The sequence below is a fragment of the Hypanus sabinus genome, chromosome 25 (assembly GCF_030144855.1).
Source record: "Hypanus sabinus isolate sHypSab1 chromosome 25, sHypSab1.hap1, whole genome shotgun sequence".
NCBI lineage: Eukaryota > Metazoa > Chordata > Chondrichthyes > Myliobatiformes > Dasyatidae > Hypanus > Hypanus sabinus.
The window spans coordinates 22,503,078-22,527,023 of NC_082730.1; the positions used below are offsets into that span (position 1 = coordinate 22,503,078).

The window sequence follows — 23,946 nt, forward strand, 5'->3', positions numbered from 1 at the left end:
TAACAACCCCAAAATATCCCCAGCTCCTCTCCCTCCTGCCCGTAAGCAGCAACAAACAGCAATACGCCCCTGCTCCCACTGGCAAAAAAATACCTCAACCGTCTGAGGTGAAACAATTACTACAAAAATTCTGACAAATTTGCAAGGCTTACAGCGAGTTTGAGGGTGTATTATTACTGTTAAAACAGACTAAACAACTTATCCGGCAAGGGAGACATTCATAATCAGTTAGCTATCTCTTCCCACAATTAATTAAGCAATTTCCATATTAATATCGACAGACACCATCATCATCTCGATGGCATGAACTGGGTCAACAGAAGGTGCCTTGGTTTGGATTTAAAGTTCCAGAGGTTCCTGAGCTGTGAATCCCACCATGAGCTTTTGATTCTGCTTTAAAGACAGAAAATGATTCCAAGTACTGTACATATATTGTGCAACTTTGCATCTTAATCATGGTGGTTGTCCTCATCACATTAGGTTATTTCAAAAGGTCGTATTATGTAAGAGGAAATTGACTCTTGCACTGCCTGATTTGTGATGTTAGTGGAACTGCAGTGTGGATGGGCTCATGAATATGTTACCAGGACTGGAAAGCCGAAGAGGCTGGGGCTTTTTTCCTCCAACAGCACTGGAAGCTTTAAAAGAACCCTGCAGTGAAGGTGAAGGTTGAGGGGAGATTTGATAGAGAATCGGAATCAGAATCAGGTTTAATATCATTGGCATATGTCGTAGAATTTGTTAACTTTACAACTGCAGTACAATAAAATACAGAGAAAAACTACTGAATTACAATGTATATATGTGCCTATTAAATAGTTAAGTGAAAATAAGCAGTATAAAAAAAAGAAGTAAAAAGCAGTGAGGTAGTGTTCATGGGTTCAATGTTAATTTAGAAATCAGATGGCAGAGAGGAAGAAGCTGTTCCTGAATTGCTGAGTGTGTGCCTTTAGGCTTCTGCACCTCCTTCCTGACAGTAACAACGAGAGGAGGGTGGTGGTGAGGATTCTCAATGCTGGACACTGCCTTCCTAAGGCATCACTCCTTGAAGATGTCTTGGATACCACAGAGGTGACTAATTTTACAAGTTTCTGCAACTTCCCTCGATCCTGTGCAGTGGCCTTCCATGCCCTCCCCTACCCCACCCCATACCAGGCGGTGATGCAGCCAGTCAGAATGCTCTCCATGGTACATTTGTAGAAGTTTTCAAGAGCTGTAGTTGACAAACCCAAATCTCCTCAAACTTCTTTATAGCAGCTTCAATGTGATGCATCCAGGTTAGGTCCTCAGAGATATTGACACCCAGGAACTTGAAATTGCTCACTCTCTTCAATTCTGATCCCTCCATGACCCTTACCCATTCTGAAGTCCACAATCAGCTCTTTGGTCTTGCTAACGAAGAGTGCAAAGTTGTTGCTGCGACACTACTCAACTAACTGGTATATCTCGCTCCTGTACACCCATTCATCACCATCTGGAACTCTAACAACAGTGGTTATATTATCAGTAAGTTTATAGATGGCATTTGAGCTATGACAAGCCACACAGTCATGGGTGTAGAGAGAGTGGAGCAGTGGGCAAGCACACATCCCTGTGAGGCGCCAGTGTTGATTGTCAGAGAGGTGGAGACGTTATTTCCAGACAGACATACTTTATTGATCCCGAGGGAAATTGGGTTTCGTTACAGCTGCACCACCAAGAATAGTGAAGAAATATAGCAATATAAAACCATAAATAATTAAATAATACTAAGTTAATCGTGCCAAGTGAAAAAAATAAGTCCAGGACCAGCCTATTGGCTCAAGGTGTCTGACACTCCGAGGGAGGAGTTGTAAAGTTTGATGGCCACAGGTAAGAACGACTTCCTATGACGCACAGATCATGGTCTTCCAATAAGATATACAAAATTATGAGGGGTATAGATAGGGTAAACACAAGCAGGCTTTTTTCCACTGAGGTTGGGTGGGACTACAACTGGAGGTCATGAGTTAAAGGTGAAAGATGGGTAGTTTAAGGAGAACATGAGGGGGAAGTGCTCAATTTCAATGTTAAAGAGAAGTTTGGATAGATATATGGATGGTAGAGGTATAAGCTTGGTGCAGGTAAATGCAGGTTAGGTAGTTTAAATGGTTTGGCATAGACTAAATGGGCTGAAGGCCCATGACTGTGCCGTACTTTTCTATGACATTGCTGCATCAAATCACAAGGAATATAGGCAATGTGGATCTCCGCACAGTCACAGACTGCATGAGTTTCTTTCTGGTGCTCTGCTTTCCTCCCACACTCAAAAGAAGTACAATGAGGGATAGTGAATTGTGAGCAGAGTATGTTGGTGCTGCAAGCATGGTAGTACTTGTGGGCTGCCCAGCAAAATTCCTGCTGATTTGATTTGACACAGAATGACACATTTCGGCATACATGCGACAAATAAAGCTAATCTCTTCATAAACTTTCAAGGAATTATTTTGAAAAAGGTCACTGCCATTCTTTTGCCAGGGTAGAAGTGTTTACAACTACAGGACATAGGTTGAAGTTAAATGGGGAAAGATTTAGAAAGAGAGCTGAGGAGTGGGTTTCTCACACAGAGGGTGGTAGGTTTGTGGAATGAGCACCCAGAGGAAGTGATAGATGTCACTCCAGAAGGGAGGGAGGCAGAATAAAGGAAATTATATACCAGTTAGCCTAAACTTAGTGGTTGGGAAGATGTTGGAGTCAATGCTATGGATATGATTTCGGGATACTTGGAGACACATGATAAAATAGGCCATAGTCAACATGGCTTTCTTAAGGGAAAATCTTGCCTGACAAATCTGTTGTAATTCTTTGAGGAAATGACAGGCCGGATAAACAAAGGAGAATTGGTGGATGTTGTACACTTGGGTTTTCAGAAGGCCTTTGACAAGGTGCAGCCCACAAGGCTGCTTAACAAGATATGTGCCCAGAAATGATACTGGCACTGCTGGAGCAGTGGCTGATTAGCAGGAGGCAAAGCATGGGAATAAGGAAATCCTTTTCTGCCGGTGTTCTGCAGGGATTAGTGTTGAGACTGCTTCTCTTTACGTTGTATGTCAATGATTCAGATGATGGAATTGTCGGCTTTGTGGCCAGGTTTGCAGACGATACAAAGATAGGTGGTGAAGCAGGTAGTGTTGAGGAAGCAGAGAGGCTGCATAAGGAGTTAGATGGGCAAAGAAGTGGCAGATGGAATACAGTGTTGGGAAGTGCATAGTTATCCACTTTGCTAGAAGGAATAAAAGCATAGACAATTTTCTAAATGGGTAAAAAGTTCAAAATTCCCAGGTGCAACGGGACTTGGGATTTTCCATGCAGGATTCTCTAAAGATTTAATTTGGAGGTTGAGTCAGTGGTGACGAAGGCAAATGCAATGTTGGCATTCGTTTTGAGAGGGCGAGAATATAAAAGCAAGGATGTAATGCTGAGGCTTTATAAAGCACTGGTAAGGACTTACTTGAAGTATTTTGAGCAGCAAGACAGTCAGAGGAATAGGGGTGAGATTCTATGGACATGATAGAGACACCTAGTGTCAGGTCGCTGGAGCAGGGATCCAATCGCAGACCCAGCGCTGTGCACACAGCAATTATTAATTGAGTAACGAATCTCAAGGTGCAAACAAAGTCAGAGTCAAAGTTCAGGCAGAGATCAAAGCATCCAGAGAAAACCAAAAACGAGAACAGGGAAACAGGCAGAGTCGATATGCAGACAGAGTACAGATATGAATGCTTAAGAGGTTCAGAAAAATTCACTGGCACAATCTGGCAACAAGCAAGTGAAAACACAGGACTGAAATACACTGAGCAATAAACAGAGAGGCAGATGATAGGTGGAGCGCAATGAGACACAGGTGGCAGCAATATAGGTAATAATGAGAAGCAGCTGAGAGACGGAGTACTCAGTGATACAGGGGCCGGAGTAGAGCAGGAGCGGGGACAGGAGCTCATGGCAATACAAAACCACAGACTGACAGCTGGGGGAAACACATAAAAAGATAGAGTTCAACTGGAGGTACTGACACTTAGATGGTATATTGTCTCTGAAAGGCCAGGTCAGGAACATCTTGGATCAGATCCATAGCGTTCTAAAGGGCGTGGATGAGCAGCCAGAAGTCTAGGTAGACATCAGCACCAATGACATAGGTAGTTAAAAGGAGGAGGTCCTGAAGAGAGAATTTAGGGAGTTGGTTAAAAAGCAGAAAAGCTGAAAAGATAGTCATCTCTGGATTGCTGTCTGTGTCACATGCCAGAGAGGGTAACAGATGAACACATGACTGAGGAACTGGTGCAGGGGCAAGGTCTCAGAGTTTTGAATCATTGGGATCGCTTCTGAGGAACGTATGACCTGTACAAAACAGATGGGTTACACCTGAATCCGAGGGGGACCAATATCGCTGTGGCCAGATTGTCTAGAGCTGTTCAGGAGGGTTTTAAATAACTTGGCAGTGGGATGGGAAACTGAGTGATAGGGCTAAGGGTGGGACAGTTGGTATACAAGCAGAGGCAGTGAGTAGTGAGACTGTCAGGAAGGACAGGCAGATGACTGGGCAAAATTGCAGTCAGTGGGATGAGTTGCAGTGCAACAGAGGGGCAAGATCAAAAAGGGTGACAGATACAGGAATGAAGGTGTCATAATTGAAATCACAAAGTACATGGAATAAGGTAGATGATCTTGTAGTGCAGTTAGAAATTGGCAGGTATGACATTGTGGGCGTCACTGAGTTGTGGCTGAAAGAAAATGATCAGTGGGAGCTAAATATCTAAGGATACACATTATAGTGAAAGGGCAAGCAGATAGGCAGAGTGGGTGGCGTGTCTGTTGGTAAAAATTGAAATCAAATCCTTAGAAAGGATTGGAAGATATAGAATCATTGTGGATAGATCTAAGGAACTACAAGAGCAAAAAGACTCTGATGGGGGATACTGTATATACAGGCCTCCAAACAGTAGCCATGATGTAGACTACAAATTAAAACTGGAGGTGGAAAATGCATGTCAAAAGGACAATGTTACAATAGTCATGGGGGAATTCAATATACAGGTAGATTAGCAAAATCAGGTTGGTGCTGATTTTGGATCCCAAGGGAGAGTATTTGTAGAATATCTATGAAATGGCTTTCTAGAGCAGCTTGTGTTTGAGCCCACTAGGGAATCAGCTATTCTGGATTGGTTGTTCTGTAATGAATCTGATTTGATTAAGGAGCTTAAGGTAAAGGGGCCCTCAGGAGACAGTGATCATAATATGATTCACCCTGCAATTTGAGAGGGAGAGGCTAAAGTCAAATGCATCAGTATTACAGCGAGAGGAACTGGCCAAAGTTGATTGGAAGGGCACTATAGTAGGGATGATGGCAGAGCACCAATGGCTGAAGTTTCTGGGAATAATTCAGAATTCATAGGATAAATATATCCCAAAGAAGAAGTATTCTAAAGGCAGGATGATGAAACCGTGGCTGACAAACAAAATCAAAGCCAACATAAAAACAAAAGAGAGGGTATACTATGGTGCAAAAATTAGTGTGAATTTAGAGGATTGGGAAGCTTTTAAAAACCAATGGAAGGCAACCAGAAAACCAATAAGGAAGGATAAAATGAAATATGAATGTAAGGTAGCCAATAATATCAAAGATGATACCAAAAGTTTTTTCAGATATCTAAAGAGTAAAAGAAAGGCGAGAGTAGATAACAGACCACTGGAAAATGATGTTGGACAGGTAGTAATAGGGGTCAGGGAAATGGCAGATGAATTGAATAAGTATTTTGCATCAGTCTTCAATGTGGAAGACACCAGCAGTATGTCGGAGGTTTGAAAGTGTCAGTGGACAGATGTGGGCACAGTTGGTATTACTAGGGAGAAGGTGCCTGGGAAGCTGAAAGGTCTAAAGATAGACCAGATGGACTACACCACAAGTTTCTGAAAGAGGTGGCTGAAGAGATTGCAGAGGCATTGTTAACGGTCCTTCAAGAATTGCTAGATTCTGGAATGGTTCGAGAGGACTGCAAAATGGCAAATGTCACTCCACTCATTAGAGGGAGGCAGAAGAAAGGAAATTATATGCCAGGTGGCCTGACCCCAGTGGTTGGGAGGATGTTGGAGTTGATGGTTAAGAATGGGGTTTTGGGGTACTCAGAGGCACGTGATAAGATAGGCCAAAGTCAACATGCTTTCCTTAAGGGGGAATCTTGCCTGACAAATCTGTTGGAATTTTTTTGAGGAAGTAACAAGCTGGAGAGACAAAGAAGAATCAGTGGATGTCGTGTACTTGGATTTTCAGAAGGTCCTTCACAAGCTGCTGCACATGAGGCTGCTTAACAAGATAAGAACCCATGGTATTACAGGAAAGTTATTAGCATGAATATTGGCTGATCGGCAGGAGGATAAAGGGAGTCATTTTTGATTGGCTGCTAGTGACTAGCGGGGGTCAGTGTTGGGGCTGCTCCTTTTCACATGATATGTCAATGATTTGGTTGATGGAGTTGATGGCTTTGTGGCCAAGTTTGTGGATGATATGAAGTTACGTGGAAGGGCAGGTAGTGTCGTGGAAGCAGTGTGCCTGCAGAATGACACAGATTGGGAGAATGCGCAAAGGAGTGGCAGATGGAATATATCGTACGGAAGTGTAGGGTTGTACATTTTGGCAGAAGGAATAAAGGAGTGGTCTATTTTGTAAATGGGGAGAAAATTCAAAAATCAGAGGTGAAGAGGAGCTTCAGAGTCCTCATGCAGGATTTCCCAAAGGTTATTTTGCAAGTTGAGTTGGCAGTGATGAAGTCAAATGCAATGTTAGATTTCATTTTGAGAGGGCTAGGATATTAAAACAAGGATGTAATGCTAAGGCTTGAAAAGTCACTAGTGAGGTATCACTTTGGGTATTGTGAGCAGTTTGGGATTCCAGCTCAGAAAGAATGTGCTGGCATCGGAGAGGGTTCAAAGGAGGTTCTCAAAATTGATTCCCGGAATGAAAGGTTCATCATATGAGGTGCGTTTGATGGCTGTGGCCCTATACTCACTGGAATTTAGAAGAATGAAGGGGGATTGAATGTTGAAAGGCCCAAACAAAGAGGATGTTTCCTATGGTGGAAGAGTTAAGACCAGAGGGCACAGCCTCAGAGTAGAGGGAAGTCCATTTAGAACGGAGTTGAGGAGTAATTTCTTTAGCCAGAGGGTGGTGAATTTGTGGAATTTGTTGCCACGGGTGGCTGTGGAGGCCAGGTCACTGGGTGGATTTAAGGTTGAGGTTGATAGTTTCTTGATAAGTCAGGGTGTGAACGGTTATGGGGAACAGGCAGGAGAATGGGGTTGAGAGGGAAATGGATCGGCCATGATGGAATGGCAGAGCAGACTCAAGGGGGCAAATGGCCTAAATCTGCTCCTATGACATATGGTCTTAATCCGGAATGTTAAGGTGGATTCCCTTAACAGAGATTGCCTGTGCGGGACTTTGTTTAATGTGGGGAGGATAAAGCATGGGCAGCCACCACAAGGTTCTTAACAGATTGCGGTCACAGTCCAGTTTCCTATGCTTTCACTGCCAGTGTGATGGGTCATTGCCTTCCACCAGCTCACACGGTGAGGTCTTGGTCGGACCACTCTCTGTCCGGAGCTTCTGCCTTGACTTTACCACGACGGGTAACCCTAGCAGAAGCTAAGGGAATTGCTCTCGGGATCTCTGGAACTCACCAAGCCCTCCGCCACAGCGAGGTACAGTCCTCGGAGAGGCCAGCATTTCATCCTCCAGCGAAAACCAAATGAAAATAAACCAGGCTGAATTTTTATACCGTGTAGAATTACAGCTGAATAAGGCCATTCGGCCCATCATGTTGTACCGACCTTTGAACCTAATAAAATCAATCTCACTCTTCCCTCCCCATAGCCGTTCCATTTTTCCTTATAATCTCCTGCAGCTATCTAAAGAGTATTACCCAGCTGTTACGGTTCATGGGGCAAGCTTGTGCGCAAGGTGGCGATTGCATTCTCCTTTATAACTGCAAAATCAGTTGCCCCGACGTGTTCGTTTACCTCAGTTTGTGGGATCTCACTGTGCGCATTACGACAAGTTATTCATGGCTCGCAAGCACTCTGGAAGTAATCCATTGCTTGCAGAGAAAGTATTTGTCGGGCAGTCATGGATTGTCTGAATTTAGGTGTAAGTTCGAGCAGCTAGGGGGAGATTAGGGGGGGAAGTGTTTACCCATCACCCACAGCCGGAGAAAGGAGAGCGGGTTTGTGCATGCGCATGGCAGGGTCTTCCATCTCTTTGTATGATGGTTGTGTCTCCCCGCTCCGCTGCCGGAGACGGTGACCGGGAAACGGCTACTGATCGCGGATCACCCACAGCCGCCCCTATGGCCGTGAGTAACGAGTCGGGAAAGATTAGCCTTCGGGGCTGCTGAGCGAGCGGCTAGTTTGTGTCAGCCCCGGTTCCGCTGGAGGCTTCGGACTCTCCGTGGGGATGTCAGAGGGGGTCAGCCCGGTGTCTGCACTTGGAAGGGAGGCGGACGACGTGATCGAAAGTGATAGGGGATCTGTCAAGCTCACGCCGTCTCCCCGGGCCTTGGATACCGCTCCTTCGCTTTCACTGCTTCCACGGACCAACCAGCCTAAGAAATAACTGCATAAGGTTCACGGTTCAAATTTGTTCAATGCCATTTTCAGTACGCGAGTGTAAAGTGGAAGGAAGTAATTGCGACAATATACATTGCATGTACACAAAGTGATGCTAGGCACAGGAATCTCTGTCCACAAGGTGAATGACAGGAAATGATAAGTAGTGGGGCGGGGTGGGGGAAGGTTTGTGGGTGGAGGTACTAATCAGCCCCTCTGCTTGGGGAAGTAACTGTTTTTGAGTCTGGTGGTCCTGGCCTGGATGCTTTGTAGCCTCCTCCCTGGGACAGACAGTTCAAGAGCAGGGTGGGTGTGATCCTCCATGATGTTACTGGCCTTTCTCTGGAACCTTTCTGTTATCGGTCTTGATGGTGTGAAAGCTGATAGACTGACAGAAGCTGTCAGATCTTTTTCATTACATCAGGAATTAATAGCTTGGTATCCCATTTGTCCACCTAATGCAAACTGACAACCAGATAGCGCCTTATCGTTCGAGCTGCCGTTCCTTAAACCCCAGCTGATTGCTCATAAAGGTGGGGAAAAAGACTCCCCCTATCCCTTGGAACAGGGGAGCTCCCGGTCTGATGGTTTAAAGTTCAAAATAGATTTATTAGCAAAGAATGTCCATATCCGATCCTGAGATTCATTTTCTTATATACATTCACTGTAGAACAAAGAACTACAGTAGAATCAGTGGAAAATGATACACAAATACTGACTAGCAACCAATGTGCAAAATAAGTCAAACTGTACAACTACAAAAACAAATATTAATAAATAAATAATACTAAGTAGGTGATTAAGGTTTACACCCCATTCAAAACATTTATGTTATTGGGCTGTTCCTGTTAGCAGGTTCAACTTACGTGCAATTACCCGTCCTTACCTGTCTCTGAAGGCACTTCAAAATTAATTAGTTGGCTCGTCTATATACGGGGAGGTAGTCGAGCCCAGATCTTCCGTGAAACGCCAGTAGCAAAATTCTCTGCAAGATGTTTTATCTCTCAAGGCCAACACCCAGAGGCTGCCTCTCACTGCCTTCAGAAGACACGGGTAAGCTGCCTTCTTGAGGGTGCAAGGCAGGAGAGTGATGTTTTCTCAATGGAGCCGCAAGCAATTACAAGCATTAATTCCAAAATGTGGAACTGAATCAAAACAATGAAACTTTAGCTGGTGTGGTCTGGCAGCTTTACCTCTTTGTACAAAAGGAAGGATGCTGAGGAAATACAACAGAAGTATGTCTTGTTTACTAAGGTTTGAGGAAGTTTGAAGCTAGTGAGACATTTAGAGCTGTGATTATTATAAGTATATTAGGATCATAAATATATAATATTTAAGAGAGTTCTTTTAGAATCACAATGGATGGAAGTGTATATTTTCTGGTGATACCTGTCGCTATTTATCTACCTCTATGTCTTAGGTTCAAAGTTCAAAGTAGATTTATTATCAAAGTACATAATTTGTCACCCTATATAAACCTGAGATTTGTTTTCTTGTGCGCATACTCAGTAAATCCAGGAACTATAGTAGAATCGATGGAAGACCACACCCAAACAATCAATGTGTGAAAGACAACAAACTTTGCAAATACAGAAGAAATAATAATAATAATAAATAAACAAGCAATAAGTATCAAGAACATGAGATGAAGAGTCCTTGAAAGTGAGGCCATAGGTTGTGGGAACATTTTAGTGGTGGGACTAGTGAAGTTGATTGAAGTTATACCCACTGGTTCAAGAGCCTGATGGTGAGGGGTAATAACCATTCCTGAACCTGGTGGTGTGGATCCTGAGGCTCCTTTACTTTCTTCCTGATGGCAGCAGTGAGAAGAGAGCATGACCTGGGTGGTGGAGAACCATGATGATGGATGCTGCTTTGCTGTGATAGCACTCCTTGTAGATGTGCTCAGTGGTGGAGAGGGATGTACTGTTGATGGCCTGGGCTGTATCCATTACTTTTTGTTGGATTTTCCATTCAAAGGCATTGGTGTTTGCATACCCGTCTGTGATGCAGCCGGTCAATATGCCCTCTACCACTCATCTGTAGAAGTTTGTAAGAGTTTTAGATGTCATGTCGAATCTTTGCAAACCTCTAAGGAAGTAGAGGCACTGCCGTGCTTTCTTCATAATTGCGTTTATGTGGTGGACGAAGGACATATCCTCCGAAATGAAAACACAGAAATTTAGAGTTGCTGACCCTCTCCACTGGTTTGCTCCTCCTGAAGGCAATAACCTTCTTCTTGGTCTTGCTGACATTAAGTAAGAGGTTGTTGTTGTGGCACCACTCCTTCCTATATGCTGATTCGCCACCACCTTTGATTCAGCGAATGACAGTGGTGTCATCAGCAAACATCTTTTCTTTTAAACTTTTTTTATTGCATTTTTAAATGATTACAAAGTATGAAAAAACAATGTATATAACCCATACCCCCTCCCCTTAACCCCTCCCCCCTAACTGCCCTATAGAAAAAAAAGAAAGAAAGAAAGAAAGAATGCCTGGTTGTTGGAAGATCTCCACATGCTCCATGGAATTCGTAATAACTTTAATATGTATATTTATTTCTTTCCCCTAATAACCAATTGTTTCATCTTCAAAGCATCTATATATTTAATCCTGTCTTTTGTAAATAAGGGCTCCAAATTTTCAAAAATGTTTCATATTTATCTCTTAAATTATAAGTAATTTTTTCTAATGGAATACAACCATAGATTTCTTTCTTCCAAGAATCTATACTTAAATGTGTATCCGATTTCCAAGTAACTGCAATAGCTTTTTTGGCTACTGCCAGTGCAATTTTTATAAATTCTTTCTGATACTTATTTAGTTTGAGTTTCGGTTTTATCCCTTCAATATCACCTAGTAAAAATAATATTGGATTATGAGGAAATTGTGTTCCTGTAATTTGTTCCAGTAAAAGTCTTAAATTTGTCCAAAAAGGTTGAATTTTAGAGCAAGACCATGTCGAATGTAAAAAAGTACCAGTTTCCTGGTTACATCGGAAACACTGATCCGATAAATTTGGATTAAATTTTTTTATTTTTTGTGGTGTAATATATAATTGATGTAGAAAATTATACTGCACTAATCTTAACCGAACATTTATTGTATTTGTCATACTGTCAAGACATAGTCTTGACCAATTTGTTTCTTCAATTTTAATAGCAAACATCTTCTTATTATTCCTCCAGCCTCCACAGTCAGTTTCTCTCTTCATATGCTGTCAAATACGATGTTTATTTTAGTTAGGTTCTATCTTAAGTAACCCAGGGATTTTGGGATAGAGCACTTGATTAGGGCCAATGTGGAAGGAAGTGGCCAAACCACAAATCTGAGTGTTAGATGCTTAGTATATAGAAAATAGAGCATTATAGTGCATTAGAGGCCCTCCGGCCCACAATGTTGTGTTGACTTTATAACCTACTCTAAGATCAAACTAACCTTTCCCTGTTACATACCCTCCACTTTTCTAGCATCCATGTGCCTATCTAAGAGTTTCTTAAATGTCCCTTATGTATCTTCTACCACTCACACCCAGCTTGTACTCCTCCCCCTCCCCCTCACCACCTTCTTATTCTGCTTTCTGCCCCCTTCCTTTCCACTCCTGATGAAACTTTTAACCTAAATTTTTAACTCTGTAATCCTCAACATAGATATTGCCTGACTTGCTAGGCTCCTCTATCTTTTGTGTATGTCACCCATAATCTCCAGCATCTGCAGAATCTCTTGTACTTGTAATTTCCGGCAGTTATCTGAAAATATATTAGCAAGTGATAACACTCAAGTATACTTTTTAAACCAATCAATATTTACTTAGAGCAGATGCTAATACAAGCATACCAAGACCATGTTAGAGGGGAAATTAAGTGTTAGCATGGGATGGAAGACACCCATAGAACCAAACTGAGGAAAACATGATCTCCTTCCCAACAGAACATGATCTAACATTTAGATCTTTGCAAACCTCATTGTTGTTTTTATGAATTGTTTTACGTCAGAAGGTCCTAAGTTGGGATTTAAGCCTGCATTCGAAGGACTACCAGACCAGTTCACTAATCACAGCACAACATACGAACTTGTGAATATCCAGTTCGATCCAAAAAGATCTTAAAGTCAAATAACTCACGACAAAAGGGGACATTTTTCAGTACTGGGAATCTTGATAGCACGAGGATGTGGTTTGATGTTTGTAATGTATATTCCTGACTGGATGTGGATGTATGAGATATGACAAGAAAATGTGCGGATAATACAAAAACTGGTGATGTATAGATTGAGAGGAAGGTTGACTGAGACGAAAGTGTGATACAGATCAGCATGAAAGCTGGGGGAGGAATGGCAAATGGAATGTAATCCTAACAAATGCAAGGCAGTGCACTTTGAGAAGGCAAACAAGGGTGGCAGAGTGGAGATATGTCTCTACCAAAGGAGGTGCAAGATGTTCTGTCTTTCCACCAGCCTGCAGATCACCCTTGGCAAGATATAGCTCTTGCTTAGGCCCCCTGATCAGGGTCATGTGAAGCCACGGGAGCAGGTGGTGGACGGTCATATGAGCAGCTGGTGCACATCACTAGTCCTGGTTATGCGACCACTGACACCAAGCAGGCAGTTTCAAAGAGTTTTGATAATGGCTGGGGTCACCAATCTTGTAAAGACACTGCCCAGAAGAAGGCAATGGCAACCCACTTCTGTAGAAAAAATTGCCAGGAAAAATCATGGTCACCGTGATCGCACATGGCACATAATGATGATGAAACAAGGGTAGGGTGTATATAGTGAATGGTCGGATTCTAAGGAGCGTTGGTTAACAGCAGGACCGTGGGGATACATCCATAAAATTGTCAGAGCTATGGAGTAGTTAATAAAGATCTGTTCACATGGTGGGTGTAACTAAGGCGGGGGTCGGCAACCCGCGGCTCCGGAGCCACATGTGGCTCTTTTACGTCTGTGCTGCGGCTCCCTGTTGCTTTGGGAAATAATTGGTTGTGGCGACCCTTTTCCTGGCACATCCGAACCGACTCACAATAAGATAGCCTACGGGGGTTTGCGAGCACAGAGCTTTGCAGCCTCTGCGCCATGGGGGGGGGGGCAGGTTGAGGGAGGCTTAAAAGTGAGGCTGAAGATTTCGAATAAAGTTTTTTTCCTTCGACTGCAGTTACCGACTCCGTGTCGTAATTTTAGCGCTGCGTGTAGCACACCGCTACATGGTCAGTATTTAATTAATATGTATTTTATGTTAGTTTGTTAGTTTTTGAAATGTAAATCTAAATTTGAAGATTATGGTGATCTTGTACAATCTAAATAAGACGTTGTGGCGACGCATTTCCTGACACATCCGAACCGGCTCACAATTAGCCAGCGTTCAGGCTAAGGGAGATAGCCTACGGGGGTTTGTGAGTACGTGTCTTTTGCAGCATCCACGCCCATGGGGGGCGGGTTGAGGGAGGCTTAAAAGCAAGGCTGTTTAGTTCGAATAAAGCTATCTTTGACTGCAGTTTACTGACTGCGTGTAGCAACCGCTACAACGTGTTTTTATCGCTGGCTGTCCAGAGGGGAGGTGCTGAAACGCTTTGTCGCGCGTCTGGAAGAAGTGAAAACTTTCCCGGGCAGCAAAGGGCTCAACTTTCCTGAGCTGGAACAGCCAGAGTGGCTGGAAAAGCTACACTTCATGGTAGACATGACAGCGCACCTGAACACGCTGAACACAGCTCTTCAACGGGGTAAGGACGTACAGCCCTGCACATGTTGGAGGATGTTTTGCATTCGAGCGCAAGTTGACGTTGCTTGCCAGAGATTTACAGAAAGGCACATTGTCTCACTTCCCCAATTTGAGAGAGTTCAAACAATGTCACGACATGATAAATTCGGAGTATTTACATTCTGCAATCATCGCAATGCAAACATCGTTTGGGAAACGCTTCTGTGAGTTCAGAGAGGAAAAAAACACATTATCCTTCCCGGTCACTCCCCTAAGCATCGATCCATCCCTACTGAATACGACTGCATTGTCAGGTGTGAGTCAACCTGAAGAAGTATGATAAATATTTTAATTGCGTATTATTTTACGTATATTCATATGTTTTCATTGTTCAGTGAAATAGTCCTTTTATTTTTCAGGTTGACAGCTGGCTGACATTATTTTTGGTTTGCTGCTGGCGGCAAATTTAAGTTTGGCGTTTTTCATAAATACAAGAAGGACTCAAATAGACGTTGAGTATTTTACTTAAAAGTAACCTTCAACCCAACGTCTTTTTTTCGGAGTTCAAAATGTTTTTGTTGCATGCAGAAATGTAATTTCGTTTTCTCTGCAGGAGTTCATCAATTTCATAAATGCAACACATTATAGTTTATTTATACATAGCATAAAGGCAAAACAAAACGTTGTATGCAGTGTTATTTCATTTTAAATGTCAAACGGGTTTTGCGGCTCCCAGTGTTTTCTTTTCTGTGGGAAACGGGTCCAAGTGGCTCTTTCAGTGGTAAAGGTTGCTGACCCCTGAACTAAGGCAAGGAAGCATTGGTTTAAGATGAGAGGTTGGATATTTAGAGTGGATCTGAAAGGAAGTGTTTTCAAGAGAACTGAGATTTGGCTGGAGTGCACTGCTTGAAGAGGTGGTAGCGGCAGAAGGTCTAACAAACACTAAAGATACACCCAGACAAGGCGTAAAGGCTGTGGACATAGTGAGAAGAGACCTGTGTAGGCAGGTACACAGGAAGAGGAGATTAGTGTAGGTAGCTACAACACATAGTACAGGCAGAGGAGATTCGTGACGTTGGAGAAGAGGGAATTCCAGGTAAATGTTTCACCCACCTTTTCCATGAGTTTAAAGTGTCACTCTCTTTGCAGCACAGCCTGGTGTCGGGAATGAGCTCCACGGCGGCCCTGAACATGGAGCTGAAGGAAGAGGCCGGCGATGCAGTGGGTGAGCCACAGTCTCCTGAGACGCCGAGGTCTTGGTACCACTACTACTGCCCCAAGTGTGGTAAAGGCTTCAGGTCCCCCTCAGGCCTGGAGAGGCACTTGCGGGTGCACACCGGGGAGAGACCGTTCGAGTGCCCTGTGTGTGACAAGAGTTTCTACAGCTGTAGCAACCTGACCCGGCACCAGCGCATTCACAGCGAGGAGAGGCCGTTCAGCTGTTCGGCCTGCGAGAAACGCTTCTACACCTCAGGTGAACTGGCTCGGCACGCCCGGGGCCACACGCACGAGCGGCTCCACCCGTGCCCTGTTTGCGGGCAGGGTTTCTGCACGTCCGGCGAAATGGCCCGGCACCGGGCCTCACACACCGGTGGCCGGCCCTTCGAGTGCGGGGTCTGCCACAAGCGCTTCTGGACAGCCAGCTACCTGGCCAAGCACGGGCGTCTTCACAGCGGCGAGCGGCCCTTCTCCTGCTCTGTCTGCCACAAGGCCTTCCGGGCGGCCGGCTACCTGGCCAAGCACGAGCGCATCCACACCGGCGAGAAGCCCTTCGCCTGCGCCGGCTGCGGCAAGCGCTTCTGCGCCTCCAACAAGCTGGCCGAGCACCGGCAGATCCACCGGGCCGACAAGGCCTTCGAGTGCGCGGCCTGCGGCAAGCGGTTCCGTGCCCCGCGCAACCTGGCGCAGCACCGGCGCGTGCATGGCGAGCGGCGGCCCTTCGTCTGCCCCGTGTGCGGAAAGGCGTTGGCCTACTCGGCCACCCTGCGCGTCCACCAGCGCATCCACTCGGGAGAGCGCCCCTTCAAATGCGCCAGCTGCGGAAAGGGCTTCACGCAGGCCTTCAGCCTGAAGCTGCACCAGTACCACCACAGCGGGGAGCGGCCCCACCGGTGTCCGGTCTGCGGCAAGGGCTTTGTGCTGGCCAGCTACCTGGCAAAGCACCGGTGTGCCGGTCTGCAGGAACGGGAGGCAAAAGAGTGAGGTTGAACTGTCCTCCCTCCTTCTCCCCCACACTACAGCCTTCATGGAGTCATGGAACAAGGAAAAGGCACTTTTGCCCACTGAGTCCATACTGACCATTGGGCACCCATTTACACCTGCCACTCCCTGTCCCAGCCAGTGCTCCTTGACCATGCCAACTTCCTCCTGCGCTCCCCAACCCCAGGGTCGTCCATTCACCTTCATACACTTTACAGTGCTTATTTAACCTACTCCACCCTCCTCTGGAATGTGCCAGGAAACAAGGACGCCACAGAGACAATGTGAGAATATTTATGAGAATGCTGCTGAAACCCTCCGTCCCCTGGGGCCTGACTTACAAGGACAGGTTGGGCAGGCCTGCACTTTATTGTTTGGAGTGTAGGAATCAGAGCATTGTAGAGGGGTATAAAATCATGAGGGGCATAGATAGGGTGAACGCACTGCTGGCTCTCTGTCTTCTGATCCTTCTGGTCCTTCCGAGATTCAGGAATGATGAGCTGTCTGAATTCCAAAGCTTCAGTTTACTTTAGAGTACAAATAAATATACAAATCCTTGTCAAACTAAATGAAGAGCTGAGAAAGGGTGCTGTGAGGTAAGATGAATGCGGAGACAAGAGAATAAAGAAGCCAAGATGGCACCTCAGGAAAAAATCCATCACTTTTATTAAAAGATAAAGAAAAAGGATCCAGTGCTTTCCCGGCGTTTCTGACAAATAAACTTCTTGGGCTTCCAGCTGAGCACAGGTGTCGATTTTGTCCATCTTCATCAGGGTTGATGTCTAGTCGTGCCTAGTTCGGTGGTTTATATACCCCCGTCATCCATCCCTCCTGATTGGCTAGTCTGGGTAGCCTCCAACCTGATGGCATTGTCCATCCATGGCCTCCTCTACTTTTGCGATGAGGCCACACTCAGGTTGGAAGAGCAACACCTTATATTCTGTCTGGGTAGCCTCCAACCTGATGGCATGAACACCGATTTCTTGAACTTCCAATAATGCCTCCCGCCCCATCTCCTTCTCTATTCCCCATCCCCTTTACCCTCTCTGACCTCATCTTGCCTGCCCATCACCTCCCACTGGTGCTCCTCCTTTCTTCCATGGCCTTCTTTCCTCTCCTGTTAGATTCCCCCCTTCTCCAGCCCTGTATCTCTTTCACCAATCGACTTCCCAACTCTTTATTTCACCCCTCCCCCTCCCAATTTCACCTATCAACTTCTGTTTATCTCTCTCCTCTAACTCAAACTCCTCATCTCTTTTTTCTCCAGTCCCGCTGAAGGGTCTTGGCCCGAAACTTTGACTGTACTCATTTTCTATAGCTGCTGCCTGGCCTGCTGAGTTTCTCCAGCATTTTGTGTGTGTTACTTGGACTTACAACACCTGCAGATTTTCTTGTTTGAGATTAGCTGCTATGCCACTTCCTGCCAGTGAGTGTGAAAAATACAGGAGTGTGTTAAAAATTACAAATCTTATAGAAAACCTACACCACAATACAGGCCCTTTGGCCCACAAGGTTGTGCTGAACATGTCCCTACCCTAGAAATTACTAGGCTTACCTATAACCCTCTATTTTTCTAAGCTTCATGTACCTATCCAAAAGTCTCTTAAAAGACCCTATTGTATTCAGCTCCACCACCTTTGCCGGCAGCCCATTCCACGCACTCACCACTCTCTGACTAAAAAACTTACCCCTAACATCTCCTCTGTACCTACTCCCCAGCACCTTAAACCTGTGTCCTCTTGTGGTAACCATTTCAGCCCTGGGAAAAAGCCTCTGACTATCCACACAATGAATGCCTGTCATCACCTTGTACACCTCTATCAGGTCACCTTTCATCCTCCTTTGCTCCAAGGAGAAAAGGCTGGGTTCACTCAACCTATTCTCATAAGGCATGCTCCCCAATCCAGGCAACATCCTTGTAAATTTTTTCTGCACCCTTTCTATGGCTTCCACATCCATCCTGTAGTGAGATGACCAGAACTGAGCACAGTACTCCAAGTGGGGTCTGAGCAGGGTCCTATATATCTGCAACATTACCTCTCAACTCCTGAATTCAATTCCACGATTGATGAAGGCCAATAAACCGTTCGCCTTCTTAACCACTTATAAAAAGTATAATTTTAAAAAAGTGGTTTCCAAAAGCACACAGACTCCCCCCCCCCCAGGGAAAGGGAATCAAGAAGTAGAATTAAAGGGAGGGGGGAGGTTTAAAAGAGCCCTGAGGGGAAATATTTTCACATGTACCAGGGTAGTGAGTATATGGAATGAGTTGCCAGAGAAAGCAGTTGAGGCACGTACAATAACAACATGTGAAAGACATTTTGATAAAAATATGGACAGGAAAGGTTGGGATTAGCTTGGGTTGGCAAAGATGAGATGGGCTGAAGAGCATGTTTCTGTACTGTAATACTCTGACACCCTGAGGGAAAACATGCAAACTGCACGCAAACAGCAACAGAGGTCAGGAATGAAGCCAGATCGCTGTCACTGTGAGGACAGCAGCTGTACAGCATGGCCAACGTATCACACCATCCAGTCCTTACACTAAGTTACGTTCCCCTACTTCGTGTTAAAGCAGTGTCTCAAAATGCAAAGTTCTCACCCTTGGTTTCAAATCTCTACCTTTGTGACATCCTCCAGCCATACAACCCTGCCAAATCACTGCTCCCTGCAGTTTGACCTCTTTTGAATTTATCATAACAGTTCTCGGCAGTTCCTTCAGATTCTAGTATGCTAAAAATTAGAATTGCTGACATTAACCCTTCTACTTCTCTACTTCCCTTTTCTCCTTTTAAGCCGCCTACCTCTTAAATTGATCTTTGGTCGTATTTTAATTTCTCATGTTGCTTGCTGTCAGATGTTGTCTTGAGTAGCTGCTTGGGTTTTGGGGGATGTGAAAAGTTATTGTATAACTGCAAATGAACTGTTTTTGTTGTAGCTGAGGGACCCAGCATCATATTCATACCTTACGTCTTTTGTAGGAGTTATTGCACAGAAATAGATCATAATGTGCAACTGTCTTGGGCTAGTCACAGTCCATATGTGACTGCTGGCATTTCATCGAGCTTTTAGTATTTAGTATTCTGGTCAGTTACTCTACTGATTATGTAATATGTTCCCTTGCCTGTTTCCTGTGTCTACTGAATTGCACATTTTAACTGTGAAGAAGTCTCTCTGTTCTATTGTATTAACTTGTCATTGTTTTATATGTACAGCTCTTAGTTTTGTGTTATTCTACATAAGGTGAGGGGGGGGGTTATATGGGAGGCAGGGTTTAAGGGTTGGCACAACATTGTGGGCCGAAGGGACTGTTCTGTGCTGTACTATTCTATGTTCTGTGTACATGTGGAAGTAATTCTGACATGGGCATCTGTGGTCCCCTCTGCAGTAAACCTCCAACCCACTCAAACTTGAAGACTTTTATCAGGTTAATTGTTTTTTGTGAAGGTGAATTACGGAACCTTTCTGATCTTTAGAGACAACTGTAGCCTCTCAGTCCAGCAATGCTGACGTTTGGGAACTGTTACTATGCTGTGCACACAAAGCACGAAGGATGAATTGTTTAAGTTTAACATAAGCTTTCGAATTCTATGTCCTGATAAGTTCCTGTGCTTTGTTGGCATTCAGTTTACTTTGCAGACATATGATTCTGCTTTAAATAAAGTTTAAAGTTTGTATGTTGCTGAAAGTGGAATGAATGTTAATGAATTTGTTGGAAATACAATATTTGTCTGAGTTTGTTGTGCTCCCTATTGTGGTAATCATCTTTGTCCAATAGTCTATTAAAAGAATCGCTGATCACAACATGTTAAAGTGTTGTTTCATTTTTTAAAATGTAGTTTTACATCATTTTGGAGGAGGGGATTAAGACCGTGCATTTAAGGTGAGGGGATGAATTCAAAGGAGGTGTACAGGGTAAGTACAAACCCCATTTCCAGAAAAGTTGGGATACTTTCCAAAATGCAATAAAAACAAAAATCTGTGATATGTTAATTCACGTGAACCTTTATTTAACTGACAAAAGTACAAAGAAAAGATTTTCAATAGTTTTACTGACCAACTTAATTGTATTTTGTAAATATACACAAATTTAGAATTTGATGGCTGCAACACACTCAACAAAAGTTGGGACAGAGGCATGTTTACCATTGTGTTACATCACCTTTCTTTTTAATCGTTTTGGAACCGAGGATACTAATTGTAGTAGATTTGCAATTGGAAATTTTGTCCATTCTTGCTTGATATAAGACTTCAGCTGCTCAACAGTCCGTGGTCTCCATTGTCTGACTCTCCTCTTCATGATGTGCCATACATTTTCAATAGGAGATAGATCTGGACTGGTAGCAGGTCAGTCAAGCACACGCACTCTGTGTCTACAAAGCCACACTGTTGTAGTCTGTGCAGAATGTTGTCTGGCATTGTCTGAAATAAGCATGGACACCCTGGGAAGAGACGTCACCTTGATGGCAATATATGTCTCTCTTAAAATCCTAATGTACATCTCAGAGTCAATGGTACCTTCACATACATGCAACTCATCCATGCCGTGGGCACTGATGCACCCCCATACCATCACAGATGCTGGCTTTTGCACCTTTTGCTGATAACAATCAGGATGGTCGTTTTCATCTTTGGCACGGAGAACTTGACGCCCGTTTTTTCCGAAAACTAGCTGAAACATGGACTCATCTGACCACAGCACATGGTTCCACAGTCTTTTGGTCCACCTGAGATGAGCTCGGACCCAGAGAACTCACCAGCGTTTCTGCATAGAGTTGATGTTTGGCTTCCTCCTTGTGTAATAAAGTTTCAAGTTGCATTTCTGGATGCAGCGATGGACTGTGTTAAGTGACAATGGCTTTCCGAAGTACTCCCGAGCCCAGGTGGCTATAATTGTCACAGTAGCATGACGGTTTCTTAGGCAGTGGTGCCTGAGGGCTCAAAGATGACGCGCATTCAACAGTGGTTTCCGACCTTGCCCTTTACGCACTGAGATGTCTCTGAATTCTCTGAATCTTTTCACAATATTATGTACTGTAGATGGTGAAAGACCTAAATTTACTGCAATTTTGCATTGGGAAATGTTCCTTTTGAACTGACTAACAATTCTGTCAGGAATTTTGGCACAAAGGGGTGAGCCACAATCCAACTTTGATGGACGCTACTTTTATACCCAGTCATGATACCTCACCTGCTACCAATTAGCCTGCTTAATGTGGAGTCTTCCAAACCGGTGTTACTTGAATATTCGGTGCACTTTTCAATCTTATTTTAACTCTGTCCCAACTTTTGTTGAGTGTGTTGCAGCCATCAAATTCTAAATTTGTGTTTATTTACAAAATACAATTAAGCTGGTTAGTAAAACTATTCAAAATCTTTTCTTTGTACTTTTGTCAGTTAAATAAAGGTTCACGTGAATTAACATATCACAGATTTTTGTTTTTATTGCATTTTGGAAAATATCCCAACTTTTCTGGAAATGGGGTTTGTATTTTTACGCGGATGGTAGTGGGTGCCTGGAATACACTGCCTGAGGTAGCGGTGGAGGCAGATATGATATAAGTGTTGAAGAGGCTCTGGGATGGGGACATGAATGTGCAGAGGGTGAAAGGATATGGATATACCTGTAGTATAGGTGAAGGGATTAATTTTGTTGCACATTGTAATCACTCTTTAAATTAGTTCAGAACAACATTGTGGGCTGAAGGGCCTGTTCCTGTGGTGTAATGCTTCTATATTCATTTATTCTCAGTCGCTGAGAAATCCCAGAACATTTGAACTGTGGGAGTAATACACTTCATGGATTACTGCTGAACTCTACATTAGTTTGGTCACATTTGGGTCTCTTTCTATGTTACATGACTCTATAAACTCTATATCCACCTTTAGGAAGGAATTAGGATAAATGCTGGCCCTCTTTGTCCAAAAAAATGATGTCCAGCACTCACTTGACTGGACAATAGACACCTTAGTTTAACATCAGGCCGGAAATGTGTCACCTTCAGTAATGCAGCAGTCTTGTCAACCCTTCCCTTTATTGAAGAAGAACAAAGGAATTATCCTGAATAACTTTGCTGATCTTTGTCCTTTGATTATCCGGTCTTTGCTATGTGCAAAATGGCTGTCTCACAAATGCAGCTGCCTTGAGAGTGTAAAACAGTACAGGCCCTTCGGCCCATGATATTGTGCAGACCTTTAGACCTACTCTTAAGATCACTCTAACCTCTCCTAGAGAGCCCCCCAGTTTTTTATCTTCCACGTGACTAGCTAACTTTCTTAAATACCCCTACTGTATCTGCTTCTACCACCACCCCGGCAACGTGTGCCATGCATCCACCACTCTGTGTAAAAAAAAACTTACCTCTGACATCCTCTCCCCCTATACTTTCCTCCAATCACCTTAATTAAAATTAAGCCCCTTCCTATTATTAGCCATTTGGGTCCTGAGAGGAAGTCTCTGTCTATGCACTGGATCTCTGCCTCATCATCTAGCAGATCTCGATCAAGTCAAATCTGATACTTCTTCGCTCCAAAGAGTAAAGCCCTAGCTGGCTGAGCTTATCCTCATAAGACAGGTACTTTATGGAAAGTGCCTCAGTGGCTGAAAAGTGCAATCTGATATCCTGAAGTTACGGAAGGTCCGATGTGAATGGAAGTTGCTTGCACGATCTTGCATAGATCCTTAAAGCTGACGTGTACATAGAATGAATAGCATCAAGATTAGCCCATTGGACATGAAAAGCAGCCCACACCACACACAGTGTGATCTGTCATACACAGTGGTGCTGTCCTCATTCCCTTCCTATGTTTTCTGAGCCTTTCCAGCATTCGTATCTGTACGCTGTCCGTCCGAATATCAGCTCTGCCTGTTTACCGATTCTTGTTTTTAGATTTCTCTGGAATATTTGATCTCTGTCTGAACTTTGTTGCCCCTCTGTATTTGCTACTCAGTAAAAATCACAGTGCGCACAGTACTTGGTCTGTGATTGGGTCCCTGCTTCAGCACCCTGACAAAGACAATAGAGTCAATAAAAGACCACACATAAACAAACGACTGACTAACAACCAATGTGCAAAAGAAGACAGTCTGCAACTACAAAGAAAGAAACAATAATAAATAAACAGACAATAGCGATGTTATAACATCAGGATATATGGTTAGGGCTAGTGAGTTGTGGGTATGCTATGTTGGTGCCAGAAATGTGGTGGCGCTTGCTGGCTACCCAGCACAAACTTTGCAGATTTTATTTGATGGAAATAATGTTTTTCACTGAATATCTTGATGTATCTGTAACAAATAAAGCTGATCTTTCTATCCTTTCTTTTTAACTCACAGCAGGGGTTAGAGGTTTAAGATTGACGGGCAACGTTCACATATGGCCAGAATTCCAGCACAATGAAGGCCAGACCAATGACACAATATGGTTTAAATGATG

At 43.9% G+C, this 23,946-nt stretch overlaps 1 protein-coding gene across 4 annotated transcripts; it reads left to right on the forward strand.

Moving 5' to 3' along the window:
• Nucleotides 1-8,240: 8,240 nt before the first annotated feature.
• LOC132381093 (zinc finger protein 30-like) lies at nt 8,241-20,306 on the forward strand. Of its 4 annotated transcripts, none has more exons than XM_059950289.1 (2): nt 8,241-8,363; nt 15,461-20,306. In XM_059950289.1, the coding sequence occupies exons 1-2, from the start codon at nt 8,274-8,276 to the stop codon at nt 16,511-16,513; spliced, it is 1,143 nt and encodes a 380-aa protein (XP_059806272.1). In that variant the 5' UTR covers nt 8,241-8,273; the 3' UTR covers nt 16,514-20,306. The 4 variants fall into 4 exon arrangements, with proteins under 4 accessions (XP_059806272.1, XP_059806273.1, XP_059806274.1 ...); XM_059950290.1 differs by having other exon boundaries at nt 8,251-8,632; XM_059950291.1 differs by having other exon boundaries at nt 8,251-8,632; nt 15,466-20,306.
• The last annotated feature ends 3,640 nt before the right edge of the window (nt 20,307-23,946 follow it).

What these genes read in the sequence shown, in the direction of transcription:
- LOC132381093 (XM_059950289.1), top strand. Translation starts at nt 8,274, where the DNA reads ATGATGGTTGTGTCTCCCCGCTCCGCTGCCGGAGACGGTGACCGGGAA. An exon ending in CCACAGCCGCCCCTATGGCC is followed by an intron (nt 8,364 to 15,460) that starts GTGAGTAACGAG and finishes CTCTCTTTGCAG; the next exon opens with CACAGCCTGGTGTCGGGAAT.